The following is an 18,716-nucleotide window of genomic DNA, read 5'->3' on the forward strand; positions in this document are numbered from 1 at the left end:
CGCTGGCCTTCAAAGTCTGATTCTCTGGGAATTCCTCCTCCTGTTGCTGGACCCCCAGGTTGGGAAGCCTGACATGGGCCTCAGAACCTTTACTCCAGTGGGTGGACTTCTGTGGTATAATTATTCTCTAGTTTGTGAGTCACCCACCCAGTGGTTATGAGATTTGATTTTATTGTGATTGCACCCCTCCTACTGTCTCATTGTGGCTTCTCCTTTTTCTTTGGATGTGAGGTATCTTTTTTGGTGAGTTCCAGTGTCTTCCTGTTGATGATTGTTTAGCAGTTAGTTGTGATTCCGGTGCTTTGTAAGAGAGGGAGTTAGCATATGTCCTTCTACTCTGCCATCTTGAACCAGTCTCCCAATATGGGTGAGTTTAAATCACCCAATTTGCTTGTTGTTTCCTAGTTGTCTCATCTGCTCTTTTTTCCCTTTTATTGTATTATTTTATATTAAGAAGTTTTAGGATTTCATCTTAGGTTCATTATTAGTTTATTAGTTATGCCTCTTTTTAATTTTTACTTTAGTGCTTGCTCTAGGTTTTCAAAATATACATCCTTAACTTACAATCGTGTGTCTTCAAATAATATTTTGCCACTTCACATTTAACATAAGAAGCTTATGACAATTATTTCCATTTTCCCTTAGTCTTTGTGCTGTTGCTACCATATACTTTATTTCTACGTATTTTATAAACCCCATTTAAAACAGTTATTTGTCTTTTAAGGAGATTAAGAATGAGAGAAAGTCTTTTATTTTCATCTATATGGGTACAGTTTTTAGTTCTCTTCTCATCTTTGAATAGATCCAAATTTCCATCTAGTCTCATTTTCCTGCTGCCTTAACTTTTTCCTTTAACATTTCTTCTAGTGCTAGTTGGCTGATGATGGATGAATTCAGCATTTATATGTCTGAAAAAAATATTTCTGTCATCCTCACTTTTAAAATGTAATGTGTCCAGATGAAGAATTCTAAGTTGCCTTTTCTTTTTCTTTTAGTAAAGATGTTGTACTAGTGTATTTTGGCTTGCATTGTTTCTCATGCATAAGTCTGCTGTCATTCTTGTCTTTGTTCCTCTTTATAATGCATCCTTTTTCCTTTGGGTGCTTTTATGATTTTTGTTTGTTATTGGTTTTCAGCAATTTGATCATCATGTTCCTTGGTGTGATTTTCTTCACATTTCTTATACTTCATATTTTCTGAGCTTCTTGATTTTAGGGTTATGGTTTTTATTGCATGTCAAACATTTGGGCCATTTTTTCTTTATATATATATTATATTATATATATTTCTTTATATGTGTGTTTTGCACTCCCCTTCTGCTTTCCTTAACATCCTCTGCTGATTAAATTGGCCCAATGGCCAGTATTCCTGTTTCTTCAGTCTCTCTGTAATGTGTCCCTTTCTTTCCTATTGCATTTACCACAGTTCAGGTCCTCATTGTTTCTCTTTTTGTCTATTGCAAAACTTGTCTCTGTTTTGCCTCCTCTATTCCTTCTTCTGTATTCCACATGGGCTATCACAGTGAGTTTTCTAAAATATGCTATGCTTAAAATCCTTCAGTGGCTGCCTATTGCCTATAGAATGCAGTTAGACTCCATAACATGGTCCATAGGGCCCTTCATCCCTACCTGCTCTGTAACCTTCTCCCTGCACCATCCCTGCCCCATGCATGGCACTCTGAACTCTTTATTCCAGCACCACGGAAGTACCTCCAGTTCCCTAAGTGCATCATGCATTTCCATCTTCTGCACACATACCCATGCCTTTGTTGCATCTGGAAAACCTTTCTGCTTTCCCTTACCCTGTGCCTGTAAATGCCTATTCACTGAGCTGACATACCTCCTCTGTGAAGCTTAAACTTGTTATCCCTTTCCAACTCCGCCGGACCCAGAACACATGTTCTGTTAGAGCATTTCACCCATTGTTTTGCAATAATTGTTTACTCGTCATCCTCCTAGGCCGACTTCTGTGTGGTTAGAGACTATATCTTATTTCTTGTTAGATACTTAGTAATGGCACGTAGTAAGCACTTAATAAGATGTTTGAGTAAATTAATGATTGGTATTTAGTACATATTGAGACCATTCTTGTTAAAATAAATTGAACTCAGATTTAATCATAACAGATGTATAAAATGTACTAATAAAATGATCATCTTATTTTGATAGCCTGCTACGTTCCAGGCACAATGTGAGCCACGTTCCATACCTTATCTCTTAGTTTACAGCAGCAATGCAAGGTATATTATGCTCACAGCTGGCCCATTGTTGGGAAATTTAAATTTGGAGAGATTGTGAACAAGCCTGTGCAGATAGAAAATGGCAGAATTGTATTTCAAAGTCATTTGTATATCATATTTTTCCCTCCTTGCACACATATTAGGAGTTCTGCCCCATCACCATGGATAGTTCTATCACATCATCAAGGTTTCCCATGAGAAATGACAGCATGACCGCAGAAATTGTGTAAAGAACAATGTGGATCATAGTGTGAACTCAGAAAACTGATGTTACAGACCGAAATGGAGAAGTCTATCTAAAAGGCTATTGTGTATGTCTGGAAAGAGTTCTTTGGTAGTCTGTTTTTGGCCTACAAACATCCAGGGCATATGTCGTGTCCCACCTCTGCTATGACCATATGAAGGGCAGTCTTGAGGGTACAAGTCTTAGAAATCATCCTCAGCCATGTGATTTGGAGGTTCCTACGGGGATGTGTGAGGGGGCTGGCTTCAGGCGGTGACTCGGGGAACAGTGGAGGGAAGGGAAGACTCTGGAGGTACCAGCTATGTTAGCAAAAGACTCAAGGGGCTCAGAACCCTTACTCATCGTGACAGCTTTGTCTGGGGCCACCTGCATCATGCCTCTGCCCACTGAGGTTCAAGTCACTGCCTTTTGGACCTTATCTCCTCTCTGGTTCCCCTCAAGGCTACTATTGATATTCAGTCTAATTGCAATCGCCTCCTACCCCTCCAATTTAAAAATGGTGAGGGTGGAGTGTTGGAGTATAGTGCTCTCCAGAACCCTTGGGGGTTGTCCTTTTGTGCATAAGGCATCATCATTTAAAAAATTTATTCTGTGCTACTAAATCAAGAATAAAACTTACAAAGGCAGGATTCTTTCCTCTTTGGACTTTATATTCTAGAAAATATTTAAAATATGGTTTTGTTGTTTTAATTCTAACATTTTCTGGTGTGTGTGTGTTGGGGGTGGGGGAGAGTTCTGGTATTTGACAAGAAGAGGGGAGCTTTCTTTACAGCAACTTTGTTTTCCACAGTGTTGGCAGACAAGTGTCCGAGGACAGTGTCAGTTTAAATGTGTACTTGGGGGCAATTCTTGACCTTTCCCTCATCTCCAGTGAGTTGCAGGTGGTGTGCAAGGAAGCTGAGCATCCCACCTCAACTTTCTGAATAGCCTATAGATCTATATTTAGTGTTTCTTTTAGTCAATGTAGGTGAAAGAAAAGGTAAGCTCAGCTAAAAAGAATTTTGCTTCTAAGGAGGATACATTATGCTACAGGAATGAGAAGGGCAAAATTGTGCAGGTGATGGGAAGGTGCTTAAGAAGCCTTGGTTCAGATACCAACTCAAGTTTTTTGATACTTGGAATGTCAGCAAATGAGAATTTTTTTTTCTAATTAAGACTATTATTTTTAGATCAGTTTCAGGTTCACAGCAAAATTGAGAGGAAGGTACAGAGATCTCCCATGTACCCTCTACCCTTTCACATGCATAGTATCCCCATTATCAGCATCCCTCACCAGAGCAGTACATCTGTTAACAATTGATGAACCTATGTGGACACACTGTAATCACCCAAAGTCCATAGTTTACATTACAGTTCTCTCTTGGTTCTGTACATTCTGTGGGTTTGGACAAATGTGTAATGACACATACCCATCACTAGGGTATTATACAGAGTATTTTCACTGCCCTAAAAGTACTCTGTGCTCTATTTATTAATCCCTTTCTCCCCTCTCCTAACCCCTGGCAACCACTCATGTTTTTATTGTTTCCATAGTTGTGCCTTTTCTAGAATGTTACATAGTTAGAATCATACAGTAGGTAGCCATTTCTTCTTTCATTTAGTAATATGCATTTAAGGTTCTTTCATGTCTTTTCATGGCTTGATAACTCATTTTATTTTAGCTCTGAATAATATTCCATAATCTGGAGGTACCACAGTTTATCTCTTCACGTAGTGAAGGACGTCTGGGTTGTTTCCAAGTTTTGGCAATTATGAGTAAGAGTGCTATAATATCCCTCTGCAGGTTTCTGTGTGGACATAAGTTTTCAGTTCTTTTGGGTAAATACCAAGGAGCATGATTGCTGGATCATATGGTAAGAATATGTTTAGCTTTGTAAGACTGCCAAACTGTCTTCCAAAGTGGCCATACTATTTCGTCTTCCCATCAGCAATGAATGGGAGTTCCTGTTGCTCCACATTCTCACCAACATTTGGTGTTGTCAGTGCTCCAGTTTTTGCCATTCTAATAGTTGTATAATTATATATTTTTGTTTTAATTTACATTTTCCTGATGACATATGATGTGGAGCCTTTCTTCATATGCTTATTTGCCATCTGTCTATCTTTGATGAGGTGTTTATGAAGGTCCTCAGCCCATTTCTATAAATTGAGGTATAATTGACATATAACATTATACTAGTTTCAGTTAGGCAGCATAATGATTTGATATTTGTATATATTGCAAAATGATCACAATAAGTCTAGTTAACATACATCACCACACATTGTTACAGGATCGTTTTTCTCATGATGAGAACTTTTATGATTTACTGTCTCAACAACTTTCAAATGTGCAGTATAGTGTTGTTAAGTATAATTGCCAGGCAGTACATTACATGCCCATGACTTACTTATAGCTAGAAGTTTATGCCTTTTGACTCCCTTAACCCATTTCACCTACCCCCAGCCCCCCACCTCTGGCAACTGTTAATCTGTTTTCTATATTTATGGATTTGGGTTTTTTAAAATTCCACATATAAGTAATATTGTACAGTATTTGTCTTTAGCTGTCTGACTTATTTTACTTAGCATAATGCCCTCTAGGTCCATCCGTGTTGTCACAGTGGCAAGATTTCATTCTTTTTTATGGCTGAATAATATTCCACTGTATGTATGTACCACAGTTTCTTTCTTCATTCATCCATTGATGGACACTTGGGTTGTTTCCTTATCTTGGCTATTGTAAATAATGCTGCATTGAATATGGAGGTACATATAATCTCTTTGAGTTAGTGGGTTTTTTTCTTTGGATAAATACCCAGAAGTGGAATTATTGGATCACATGGTAGTTCAGTTTTTAATTTTTTGCAGAAGCTCCATACCGTTTTCCATAGTGGCTGCACCTATGCACATTCCCAGCAATTCCGTTTTATCCACTTCCTCTCCAACACTTGTTATCTCTTGGTTTTTTTGATAATAGCCATTCTGTCAGGTGTGAGGTGATAGCTTATTGTGGTGTTGATTTGTAGTTCCCTGGTGATTAGTGATGTTGAGCTTGTGTTCATGTACCTGTTTGGCCCATTTTTAACCAGATTGTCTGTCTTCTTGCTGTTGAGCTTTTAGAGTTCTTTGTATATTTTGGATAACAGTCCTTTATCAGATGTGTCTTTTGCAAATGTTTTCTCCCAGTCTCTGGCTTGTCTTCTTATTCTCTTGACATTGTCTTTCACAGAGGAGAAGATTTTACTTTTAGTGAAGTTCAACTTATCAATTATTTCTTTCATGGATCATGCCTTTGGTGTTGAATCTAAAAAGTCACTGCCATCCCCAAAGTCATCTAGCTTTTCTCTTGTGTTTTGTTCTAGAAGTTTTATAATTTTGCTTTTTACATTTAGATCTATGATCCATTGTGAGTTAACTTTTGTGAAGAGTTTCAGGTCTGTGTCTAGATTTATTTTTTTTGCATGTGGATGTCCAGTTGTTCCAGCACCATTTGTTGAAGAGATTGTCTTTGCTCCATTGTATTGCTTTTGCTTATTTTTCAAAAATCACATTGATTACACTTGTCTGGGTCTATTTCTGGGCTCTCTGTTCTCTTTCACTGATGTTTTTGTCTATTCTTTTGCCATTACCACACTGTCTTGATTACTGTAGCTTCATAGTTAGTCTTGAAGTTGGGTAGCATCAGTCCTCTGCCTTTGTTGTTCTCCTGCAATATTGTGTTGGTTATAATGTTTATTTCTGCCTTTCCATGTAATCTTCAGAATCAGTTTGTTGATATTCACAAAATAATTTGCTGGAATTTTTATTGGGACAAATGAGAACTTTTAATGTGTTTGCACTCTTTCTCTCAGATCTTACATGGCATTGTTATGAAGATTTTTTGGTTCTCTTTTAAAAACTATTAATATGATTTATTCTTGTCAGGACAATAGTCATCTAGATATTGGCATTGGATGGAGGGTGGTAATGGTTTCTGGAGCCCTTCATGTGACGTCAATTAAGCAATTATTGAGTCAGCTCACACATCATAACAGCTGACCCACATTAATGTTGACCTTAAATTATCCCAGTAGGTAGCACATATTCTTGCTACCACAAAGGAGGTCACTTATTTTCTTTTTTATAATCACAGATATAAATTTTATCTATGTGCTGGCTTGGTATCAGCGATCTCAGGTGATATAAATAAAAGCTGAATCTTGGGTACATACCATGGATTAATGATGTTACAACTCTTACAGAGAGTGGAATTGCTTCCTTCAAATTTGTTGAAAAGTTTCTTAAGTCTGTTCTTTTAGGGACACTACTATGTTTGGTGGACTTGATAGCATTTCTCATTACCTTTCTGTTATATTTTTACTATTCTCCTAAGAAATTGATTCTGGGGGGATTTCTAAAAAAACAGTGTCAAAGAGAAAGATTAATCTGTCATTTTAAATAGGTATGATAGTAAGTAACCTTAGTAGACCAAGAAAGAATATTTTTGTAGAGAGGGTGCTGCATACATTGGGAATATTTTTTTAACATAAAAAATGCAGACATTTTATTTTATTTTATTTAACTTTTTATTTTGTACTGGGGTATAGCCAATTATCAATGTTGTGATAGTTTCAAGCGCACAGCAAAGTGACTCAGCCATACATATACACGTATCCATTCTCCTCCAAACTCCCCTCCCATCCAGGCTGCCACATAACATTGAGCAGAGTTCCCTGTGCTGTACGGTAGGTCCTTGCTGGTTATCCATCTTAAATATAGCAGTGTGTACTTGTCAATCCCCAACTCCCTAACTATCCCTTCCCCCAGCTCTTCCTCCCTGGTAACCCCAAGTTCCTTCTCTAAGCCTCTGAGTGTATTTCTGTTTTGTAAATGAGTTCATTTGTATCATTTCTTTTTAGATTCCGCCCACTGGGAATATTTTTTGTGTGTATCTTTGTTGGAATATCTAATGATAAATCATGTACCTTGCGGTGACACATTGAACTGCCATTGTTAACTAGGCTTCAGGTAAAATGAATGCAGTCATTTATCTTAGAGGTCACTGTGGGAGACAGATGCCTTTATTTAAGTAGTGATCAAAAGAAAAATACTTTAATCTTAAAATGCCTCTTTCAAGTAAGCTGAATTAAGTCTACTGAAAGTGGGAACACAAAAAGTCTCACTGGAACGAAGATACGCATTTCTTAAATTGCTGCTTCTCGCAGGCCTCTGTGAAGAGCCTTCCAATAGGCTTTTCCCTGGGCCAACGTTGATAGTCTGAGGATGCCTTTGTGGAAATCATAGGTGGGGCAAGAATCCAGGACAGATCTGGAAGATTCATTTATAAGTTTATTTTTTGTTGATTGGTGAATTAGTTTGTTATTGTAGATAGTTAATATTTGACCCATAGGCTGGATATTTTGGCATACTGACCAGGTTCATCAAGCAGAGTGAGTAGATGGAGACTATGCACATGGATATTTGGATTATTCTGGAATTCTCTGTTCTCAATTGAAATTTAACATTAAACTTAAATTTCTGGCCATGGTGTGCTATCCTTATAGGAAAATAGGAACATTTAAAAAGTGTTGCTGCTGCCTGCAAGTACTTTTAGTCCACAGTTCCCTTGAGCTAAATATTTATTGAGCTCTTATTGCCATGCCATGGAGTAGCAGAGCAGGAGATAACTGAGAAGACTAGGACATGGTTTCTGCACTCAAGATGTTTCTTTAGCGGAGCAGATACTGAATCGGTAGTTGGTGAATAAATACATTGGTAAGTAATGCTCATAATTTGTAAAGAAATTAAAAAAGGAAAACCAGCAGGACTTAGCTTTGTTCTCTGCTGTATCACCATAGGCTAAAATAGCGGGGTATATAGTAAGTCCTCCATGCACCCTTGTTGAATGAATGACCAAGCGACCATGTACTATACATGTAATCAGAGTTATAGTAATCCAGTGGAAACTCATCCCTTCTGTCTGGGTTAGTCAAGGAAGGCTTCATGGAGTAGATGGGAGTTTAGTTGGTGAGAGAGAAGGAGGACTGCCTAGAAATAAGGAATGGTAAACAGGTTCCTGAGGAGATGCTGGCAGCTGACAGTGGAAGTACGACAGTAGTAGGTGATCACCAAAGGTAAATTTTGGAAAGCCTTGGAAGGCAAGTTTAAATTTTCCTGTAGAGACAATGGAGAGTAAAAGGGATATTTTAGAAATATTAATCCAGAGGTGTTATACTAGATGCATTGAAGAGGGGAGAAATTGTGAAGGGCACATGGATAAGACTTGGTGATGAAGTGGGTTGAGTAGGGAAAGGAAGGAGTTAAAGATGGTAATAATCTTGTTTTGAGCTTGGTTGTCTTGGTTAATAGTAAAAGCATAAACAGAAATATGAAAGTCAGAAGGGAAAATTAACTTTTTGTGGGAAGATTTTTGTGTTTTAAATTTCTTAATGTTTGAAGTAATGGGACACTTTATTGTGTACTGAGAGAAATCACTGAAGCACACACTTTTTGACCTGAGATGCTTCTTGGAGACTGAGTAATGATTAGACTCACATCCAACCCTATTATGTATCAGTAATGTGACGAGTGATGTTATCTTAAAGCTGACTGGGGTCAGAAGGAGCTGCAAGAATTCAATCTCTGGCCTAGATGCAGAGCACAAATAGGGTGGCAGGTGTAGAAAGTCGTTTACAGTGTATTGAAAGGTACTTAAGAAATATTTCTTCATGTGAAGTTTGATTTTCCCTCTTAAATTTGAAGAGCCACTATAAAGTAGTTCCAGGTAACACATCTGGAGGTACATCTATACAGTATAAACACTGTGTTGTAAGATTAATAGAATTCTTTAAATATTAGGCAATATACTCATTCATTCTTACTAATAAAAATAGTCTTAACTTGCTCCGAAGTATGGTATTAGTAATGAATTTCTTTATCTTTTTTTTAACAATATCTTGACATATTTAGTGTAGTAAATTCTATACAGAGATCACTGAGTTGAAGCTTACTATCCAGGACTTTTGATCATGGGTCTGGAGTACCATATTGTCACTTTTGAGGGGAGAGCAGTTGCTAAGGCCTCCCACTGTAGCGTGTCCAGACTGGCCTTTAACCCATCCCTCTTCTGCTTGGATGTTGCTAGGAATGATGGTTATAAGCATAAATGATCTTGGACATGTATTAAGGAGAAGTGGTGGGGCTCAGAAGGAGGGTTAGGAGCCAGTTCTCACCCTTGGCATATATGCTTTTGTATTCCAATCCCTGTTACATGTGAGGTTATAAAATAATGTCCATCTTCCTGTTCACACCCTTTGTGTCTTCCTATCCCAGACCTGAGGTCGTAAGTGCGGCATTGGGCTTTTGGCTTCTGGAAGTCATGGGTGATATTCCAAAACTGAGCTGATGTTTAATGTGTGAGCGTTCTAATTACTTCTTTTTTTCCAGCTTTACTGAGATATAATTGACATATAACATTGTATAAATTTAAGGTGTACAGTGGTGATAATTTGATACATTTATTTATCATGAAATGTTTGCTACAATAAGATTAGTTAACATATCTTTCACTTCACATAATTATAATTTCGTTGTATGCTGAGAACATTAAACCTCCACTCTCATAGCAACTTTCAACTATAGGATCCAATATTGTTAACTGTAGTCACCATGCTGTACATTAGAGCCCCAGAACTTATTCATCTTATATCTGAAAGTGTGTTCCCTTTGACCAACATATTTTCCGGGCCTATCCCCCTCAGTTCCTGGCAACCTCCATTCTCCTGTTTCTATAAGTTCAGGGTTTTTAGATTCCATATGTAAGTGAGATCATACAGTATTTGTCTTTTTCTGACTTATTTTGCTTAGCATAGTGCCCTCAAGGTTTATCCATGTCACAAATGGCAGGATCTTTCTTTTTAATGGCTGAATAATATTTCATTGTATATATATACACCACATTTTCTTCAGCCATTCAACCGTTGATGGACACTTAGGTTGTTTCCATGTCTTGGCTATTGTGAAATATGTTGTAGTGAACATGGGAGCACAGATATCTCTTTGAGATAGTGATTTCATCTTCTTCAGATATATGCCCAGAAGTGGGATTGCTGGATCGCATGGTAATTGTATTCTTAATTTTTTTGAGGAATCGTCATACTGTTTTCCATAGTGACTGCACCAATTTACTTCCCTACCAATAGTGCACAAGGGTTCCCTTTTCTCTACATCCTCACCAGCATTTGTTATTTCTTGTTTTTTTTCATAGTAGCCATTCTAACATGTGTGAAGTGATACCTGATTGTGGTTTTGATTTGCATTCCCTGATGATGAGTGATTTGAACACTTTTCCATGTACCTGTTGGCCATTTGCATGTCTTCTTTGGAAAAATGTTTATTCAAGTTCTCGGCCCATTTTTAAATAGATTTTTTGTGTTTTTGCTATTGAGTTGTATGAATTCCTTATATTTTTTGAATATGAACCCTTTATCAGATATATGATTTGCAAACATTTTTTCCTATTCTGTAGGTTGCCTTTTCATTTTGTTGATTGCTTCTTTTGCTGTGCAGAAGCTTTTTAGTTTGATGTAGGTCCCACTTGTTGATTTTTTACTTCTGTTGCTTGTTGTTTTGGTGTCATATCCAAAAAAGGCATTGCCAAGACCAAAGTCAAGGAACTTTTCTCCTCTCCTATGTTTTCTTCTAGGAATGTTATAGTTTCAGGCCTTAAGTCCTTAATTCATTTCAAGGTAATGTTTGTGAGTGGTGTAAGATAAGGGTCAAATTTCATCCTTTTGAATGTGGATATCCAGTTTTCCCAGCACTACTTATTGAGAAGACTGTCCTTTCCCCATTATGTATTCTTGGCTCCACTGCCAAATATTAGTTGACCTTATACATGTGTGAGTTTATTTCTGTGCTCTTGATTCTGCTCCATGGCCTCTTATATGTCTTTTTTTATACCAGTACCATATTGTTTTGAAATCAGGAAGTGTGATGCTTCCAGCTTTGTTCTTTCTCATCATTGCTTTGGCTTTTGGGGGTCTTTTGTGGTTCCATATGAATTTTAGGATTTTTTTTCTATTTCTGTGAATAAATGCCATTGTAATTTTGATAGGGATTGCATTGAATCTATAGATGGCTTTCAACAGTATGGACATTTTAATGATATTAACTCTTCCAATCCATGAACATGGGGTATTTTTCCAATTATTTGTGTCTTCTTCAATTTCTTTCATCAGAATCTTATAGTTTCCAGTATATAGATATTTCACTTCCTTGGTTAAATTTATTCCTAAGTATTTTATTGTTTCTGATACCATTTTAAATGGAATTATTTTTAAAATTTCTTTTTCAGATGGTTCATTGTTACTGTATAGAAATGCAACTGATTTTTGTATGTTGATTTTGTATCTTGAAACTTTATTGAATTCATTTATTAGGTCTAACAGTTTTTTTAGGTGGAGTCTTTAGGATTTTCTATACACAAGATCATGGTATCAGCAAACAGAGACAATCATACTTCTTCCTTTCTGATTTCGATGCCCTTTTTTTTTCTTATTCTTGCTTGATTTCTCTTGCTGGGGCTTCTATGTGGAATAAGAGTGGTGAGGGTGGGCACCCTTGCCTTGTTTCTGCTTTTAGAGGGAAAGCTTTCAACCTTTCACCACTGAGTGTGTTAGCTGTGGGTGTGTCATATATGGCCTTTATTATGTTGAGATATGTTCCTTCCGTACCCAATTTGTTGAGAGTTTTTATTATGAAGCGATGTTGAATTGTGTCAAATGTTTTTTCTACATATATGGAAATGATCATATGATTTTTATCCTTTATTTTGTTAATATGGTGTATCCCATTGATTTATTTGCATATGTTGAACCATTTTTATATCCCAGGGATAAATATCTCTTGATTGTGGTGTATGATCCTTTTAATGTGCTGTTGAATTTGGTTTGCTAGTATTCTGTTGAGGTTTTTGCATCTAAATTTATGAGGGTATTGGCCTGGGTTTTTTTTTTTTTTTTTTTTTTTTTCTTATAGTATCCTTACCTGGCTTTGATATCAGGGTAATGCTGACCTCATAAAATGAGTGTGGGAGTGTTATGTCCTCTTTGGATTTTTGTTGTTGTTGTTTTGGTGGGTCTTTTTTGGCAGAGTTTGAGAAGAATTGGTATTAATTCTTCTTTATTTTTTATTTTATTTTTGCCATTTTACGGTTTTACTAACAGAAACAAAACATGTATACAAGCTGTCTATTCATTTTCTTCACTGTGCAGCCTGGCATTGGGCTTGGTGACTCTGATGGCCAGCTAGGCTGCTCTTTCCACAATGGCTTTGCAGTTCTTGGAGGAGATGTTGTGTGCAGTCTCAGCACAGTAAGATTTATTGCACATCAGCAGTTGGTAAAATTCACCCATAAAGCCATACTATCCTGAGCTTTTATTTGTTGGAGGTTTTTGATTACTGATTTAATCTTAAATTTGTTATTGGTCTGTTCAGATTGTCTGTTTCTTCATGATTCAGACGTGAAGGTTGTACGTTTTCTAGGAATTTATCCATTTCTTCTGGCTTGTCTGATTAGTGGCCTATAAATGTTCACAGTAGTGTCTTATGATATTTATTTCTGTGGTATCAGTTGTAATGTCTCCTCTTTCTTTATAATTTTGTTTGAGTTCTCTCTTTATCTTGGTAAGTCTAGCTAAACGTCTGTTGTTTTTGTTTTATCTTTTCAAAAACACAACCCTTATTTTCATTGATCTTTTCTACTGTTTTTCTATTTCATTTATTTCTGCTCTGATTCTTATGCCCTTCCTTCTGCTAACGTTGGGCTTAGTTTTTATATTTTAGTTTCTTGAGATGTCAAGTTAGGGTTTTTTTTAAAGAGTTGTTTATTATTTATTTATTTTTGGCTGTGCTGGGCCTTAGTTGTGGCACACGGGATCTTCGTTGAGGCATGCAGGATCTTTTGTTGTGGCACATGGGCTCTTCGCTGTGGCCTGCGGCCTTCTCTTTAGTTGTGGTGTGCAAGTTTTCTCTTCTCTAGTTGTGGTGCACAAACTCCAGGGTGCGTGGGCTCTGTAGTTGTGGCATGTGGGTTCCAGAATGCTTGGGCTCTGTAGTTAGCAGCACACAGGCTCTCTAGTTGAGGCACGCAAGCTCAGCAGTGTGGCGCATGGGCTTAGTTGCCCTGTGGCATGTGGGATCTTAGTTCCCTGACCAGGGATCTAACCCATGTTCCCTGCATTGAAAGGCAGATTCTTTACCACTGGACCACGAGGGAAGTTCCAAGTTTGGGTTGTTTACTTGAGATCATCCTTTTTTCTTAGTGCAGGCATTTATTGATATAAACGTCCCTTTTAACACTACTTTTGCTGGATCATAAGCTTTGGTATGTTGTGTTCCCATTTTTGTTTGTTTCAAGATATATGTTTTTATTTTCTCTTTTGATTTCATCTTTGACTCATTGGTTGTTCATGAGTGTTTGTTTAATTTCTATATGTTTGTGAATTTTCCAGTTTTCTTCTTGTTTTTGATGTCTGGTTTCATACCATTGTGGTCAGAAAAAGATACGTGGTATGATTTCAATTTTTAAAAATTTGCTAAGACTTGTTTTGTGACCTAATATATAATCTGTCCTGGAAAATGTTCCATATGTGCTTGAGAAGAATGTGTATTCTGGTGCTGTTGGATGGAATGTTCTTTATATGTCTCTTAGGTCCATTTGGCCTCAAATATAGTTCAAATCTAATGTTTTCTTATTGATCTTCTGTCTGGATGATCTATCCATTGTTGAAAGAGTATTAAAATCCCCTACTATTATTGTAATGCTGTCTATCACTCCCTTGAGATCTGTTAGCATTTACTTAATATATTTAGGTGCTCAGATGTCTTTGCTTCCAGTCATCTGCCTTCCTGGATCCATAGCTCAGTGGAAGGAGATGAAGGACTGACTGGGCATGAGAGATGAGCCCCCTAGTTTTTTTTCTTAGTTAAGGGAGACAATAAAGAGAATGAGTGGGAAATATGCAGCATTTGAACAGATGACAACCACCCCTTTTACAGAAAAATGGAAGCATAATTTAACCTTGATCATCACTAGCAGGGAAGCAAAATGGCCGTAAAATACTAACATCTAGTAATTTACTGTCATAATCCTAACTCTTCCTCGAAGAGTTTCCTATTTCTTAAATTGCAGTGATAGCTCTGGAATGAAAAAGAATATTAGTTTTACAAGCTTATTTTAACCATTTCCTAGCAGTAGTAATTGCCTTTGTCTTCATGGGAGGGCCGAGACTTTGTTAACAACTATCCAGGCCAAGGGTTATAAAATTATGGATCCTATGTGGCTAGTTGATTAGGAAATCTCAGTTACCTGACGTTTGGTAGTGGTGAAGTAGAAGCAAATACCTCTTGTTGTCTGAGGCTCCAGGTGATGGGTATGTGGACTTTAGTAGTAGTAATCACTTTTGGACGAGAGAAAAACAAAAATACCAAGTAGAAATGGGGAACTTCCAGCATTGCTAGGTAGAATATTTTTAGATTGGGGCTAATGAACTGCTTTTCAGCCTGAAGTCTTCAGGGACAGGCAGTCTCCTGCTTCTGCAAATACCAAATGAAAAGCTCAGCCAGTATTCTTGGATTTATAGATCCAGTTTACCAGACTGAAGGACACTTGCTCTTTGTATAACTGAACTAGCTGGCCCCTGCATGCTGAGTTTCTATGGCAATACGATCTCAGTGACCTGTCTTCTCTATTGTGGAATGTAGGTGATAAGAATGGAGGTGAGCCCGATGATGCTGAACTGGTAAGGCTCAGTAAGAGGCTGGTGGAGAATGCGGTGCTCAAGGCTGTCCAGCAGTATCTGGAAGAAACACAGAACAAAAACAAGCCAGGGGATGGGAGCTCTGTGAAAACTGAAGAGGCTGATAGGAATGGCACTGACAGTGACAACAACAGGAAATGAGACCCGAAGGCAGGCAGGCCCCCGCCGCTCCGTGAGAAACATCCCTGCTCCCCTCTGCCGAGTCAATGGACTAATTTGCATTGTGCTATTTAAGTGTCTCTTGTCCGATCTGTGGAGATTGCCTAATACTTTCATGATCGATGTGTTTGCATTCCTGAAACACAGCAGAAGAGAAATGGAGTGCTGGGACTATCAGAGGAAATTAATTCACGAAGGAAGAATGGCCCCGGTTTCACTTGCCCTCAGCCGAGGCTGTGGGAGAGAGGATTTTGTGTGATGCCTCGTGGACTCAAATTAAAGGCCACGGAAGGGGCCTTGCCGTGAATGGAATACTGCCATTTATATTGCTTAGCGCAGGGCATTTGACTACTTTATCTGAGGCCAAAACACACACAGAGCTAACAAGTGCTACGATTAAGATGATCACTGTTGAAATTATTATCCATATAGCTAGTCCATAATGTTTCATGTTTGTCCTATGTGTGCTGTCGCTATGCAGTGATCTTTATTTACAGGAAGTTTGTTTCACGTAAATGATATATTTTTGGTGAAATGCAACCTTTTCTAGAAAATGTGGGCAGCATTTTAAAGGTTTCTTTTTAACCCTCTTTTGATAAGTCAGTGTGCCATATTTAATGTTTTTCATTGGCATTTGTATGTAAAATGTATCATATAATTTTTTTTCCGTAGGCCAGAAACCTATTGGAATCCAGGACTTAATTAATGAAGCTTTGCATCGAGAGAGGATGGGTCTGCAGTCCAAAGTGAAACAGATAAAGGAACTTTTATTAAAGCCTGAGACTCAGGCCAAAATTAGGAGGGAGCTTTTTGAAGGAAGATTCATTAACAACAGTAATGAAGGAAATGGTGTTGATTTCAGTGCACTTTTGATGTAAGCTCTACATTGCTATCGTGGTACCAGAGTTTATGAAATCTTTTCAGCTCGGTAAATAGCTCTTTGGTAAATACCACAGAAGTGTTCTGATAGAGTCTGCACAACAGCAAACCAACATTGGTAAGGAGTCAACAATTTCTTACCAAAGAAAACTGATTCTGCACTGTTATTTTTAAGCTAAACTTGTGTTTTAGAATGTTTATCTCTATAATACCGAGATTCATTTTATAGAAAGGACTTCTTAATTAGCCATTGTGAGATGTTCATTGGCTCCTCACAAAATATACAGACCGTGGAAAATCATTTACAGACAAAAAAAAAAAATACAGTATTTTAAGGGTAACTTGTCTCCTGTTGACATGATTTTTGTTTTTAAATCAAAAGAAGCATTCACATTTATCTATCTATGCCTAGTGTTACTTTTAATGAGACTTTGAATGTTATTGATCACTAGTACTTGAATGAACATTTATAAATGTAATTATTGCAGTCACTGGTTAAGAATGTTTTATAATGTCCATATGTATTATTTTTCAGTGATCAGAATGTAATTTGCTTTTTCATTTCTTAATGAATGGTGGTTTTTTTTTTTTTTTTTTTTTTGTGATACGCGGGCGTCTCACTGTTGTGGCCTCTCCCGTTGCGGAGCACAAGCTCCGGACGCGCAGGCTCAGTGGCCATGGCTCACGGGCCCAGCTGCTCCGCGGCATGTGGGATCTTCCTGGACCGGGGCACGAACCCACATCCCCTGCATCGGCAGGTGGATTCTCAACCACTGCGCCAGCAGGGAAGCCCAATGTTTGGGATTTTTATTTTCTACTTTTCTGAAGATAAGCCCCCGGTCTTACTGTATCCCTCTTAATCTGAATTTGTTTGCACTCGTTCATTTTTAAAGAAAATTCTTGAAAAGTTTCCCTCCCATAAGATAATCACTGGTAACAGCTTTTTCTATAGTCAGTGTAAAATTGCTGCTACTAAGAGATCATGATGGAGGGGGAAATTATTAGAGATCAAATATGTAATCATTTCAAAGAAAAAATCCAGTTTACTCATGGATTTTAGCTATTTTTTCACAGGGTAAATTATACTACATTTATTTATAAATAAGTTTATGCATTTTCATGCCTGTTAATAAATGTATTGTTTTCCCTTGTTACCTTTCTTCATTTTTTTCTCACTCTTAGAAGCTGTTGGATCTTCGTGAATATAGTGAAGTCAGAAACAGGCGCTCTGATAGTTTAGTGTTTCTTAACTTTTACGTTTTTGTCCTTCATGCTAAGATAGCACAGCTGGCAGAGCACCTTTAACCTGAGACTTTTAAAGCTCTTCAAATTAGTCAGCTTCATAGAGAATTAACAACAGACATTGAAGGCAAAGAAAATCTCAATAGCATCTCATAAACTGCTAACAGTAGGTCACTGAAGTGATATCAGTAGCAGAGATGAAGAGAGAGGGTCCATCCAGATGCAAAGACCTGGGAGCTGCTTACCAGGAGTCCCTCCTGGGGGCGGAGGGCTGTACTGTTTGTAGACGGCTTCTTTAAGTCAACCCTTGAAGTGGGAAGCAAAGATATTTGGGGGCTTGCCTTGTCTTTTAAGTGAGGAGACAGTCATAAGGAGATCAAGTGCCATACCCAAGGCCATTCTGCTGCTAGGGCTCCTCCCAGAACGTAAGTTAACAATATTTCAGGAAAAATAGCACTTCTTAACATACATCTATAAATCTCTTTATCCTCAAGGAGCTACTCTAACCCTTCCCAACAATTTGAAAGGCTTAAAAAAGTATCCTTTTTGCAATCTGGGGTTACATGCCCTACTGTTCTTTTACTTAATCATACCTCCCATTTGTTAAATAGCTGGTTGTGAGTGAGGTGATTTTGGCACATTATTACATTTCTTCCCTTCAGTGACCCTGTTAGGAAGTTACTGGTTCTGTTTTACAGATTAGGAAACTGGGGCTCTAAATGGTTAAATGGCTATTTATAAAGCTAATACAAGGTAGGGCTAAATTTAAACTTGGGTCTATTCTACTTCAAAGCCACGCTCTTTCCACAATGCGGCAGTTCCTCTCTCCACCGAGTACAAATCATTTCACAAGTTAAGGATGTGGAACAAAGGGAAAGTCACTTTCTTTTGACTAAACCAGCTCTCTTGCAGCCCTGAAGTTCTATGAACATAGGAGAGTGGTCAGCTGATATGATGGAACTGGAAAAAAACAAACAAACAGGTATTTAATTTAGGGATTAAAGATTCCAGTTTTTATCAGTGAAATCTTCATTTAAGCAGGTTTACAAAGACAATGGAAAGTGTACAGTAAGATAAATCTTCTTGTTTCCATTTTTAAAATCTAATTATAAGACATTAATTTGCAAAACTCAAAGTTTGGGACTGGAAATATATGAAATGACTTTTTCCC

At 37.6% G+C, this 18,716-nt stretch overlaps 1 protein-coding gene across 6 annotated transcripts in view; it reads left to right on the forward strand.

Moving 5' to 3' along the window:
- AKAP7 (A-kinase anchoring protein 7) overlaps positions 1 to 17,453 on the forward strand; it is a 130,264-nt gene extending 112,811 nt beyond the window's left edge. For 3 of the 6 annotated variants that reach the window (XM_059083012.2, XM_059083015.2, XM_059083014.2), the window contains one exon: positions 15,210 to 17,453. In XM_059083012.2, coding sequence (XP_058938995.1) covers positions 15,210 to 15,406 — 197 coding nt within the window. In that variant the 3' untranslated portion in view covers positions 15,407 to 17,453. The remainder of the gene's footprint in view (positions 1 to 15,209) is intronic. The other 3 variants (XM_059083011.2, XM_067010800.1, XM_067010801.1) reach the window with 2 other exon arrangements.
- The last annotated feature ends 1,263 nt before the right edge of the window (positions 17,454 to 18,716 follow it).

The sequence above is a fragment of the Kogia breviceps genome, chromosome 13, assembly GCF_026419965.1.
Source record: "Kogia breviceps isolate mKogBre1 chromosome 13, mKogBre1 haplotype 1, whole genome shotgun sequence".
Lineage (NCBI taxonomy): Eukaryota > Metazoa > Chordata > Mammalia > Artiodactyla > Physeteridae > Kogia > Kogia breviceps.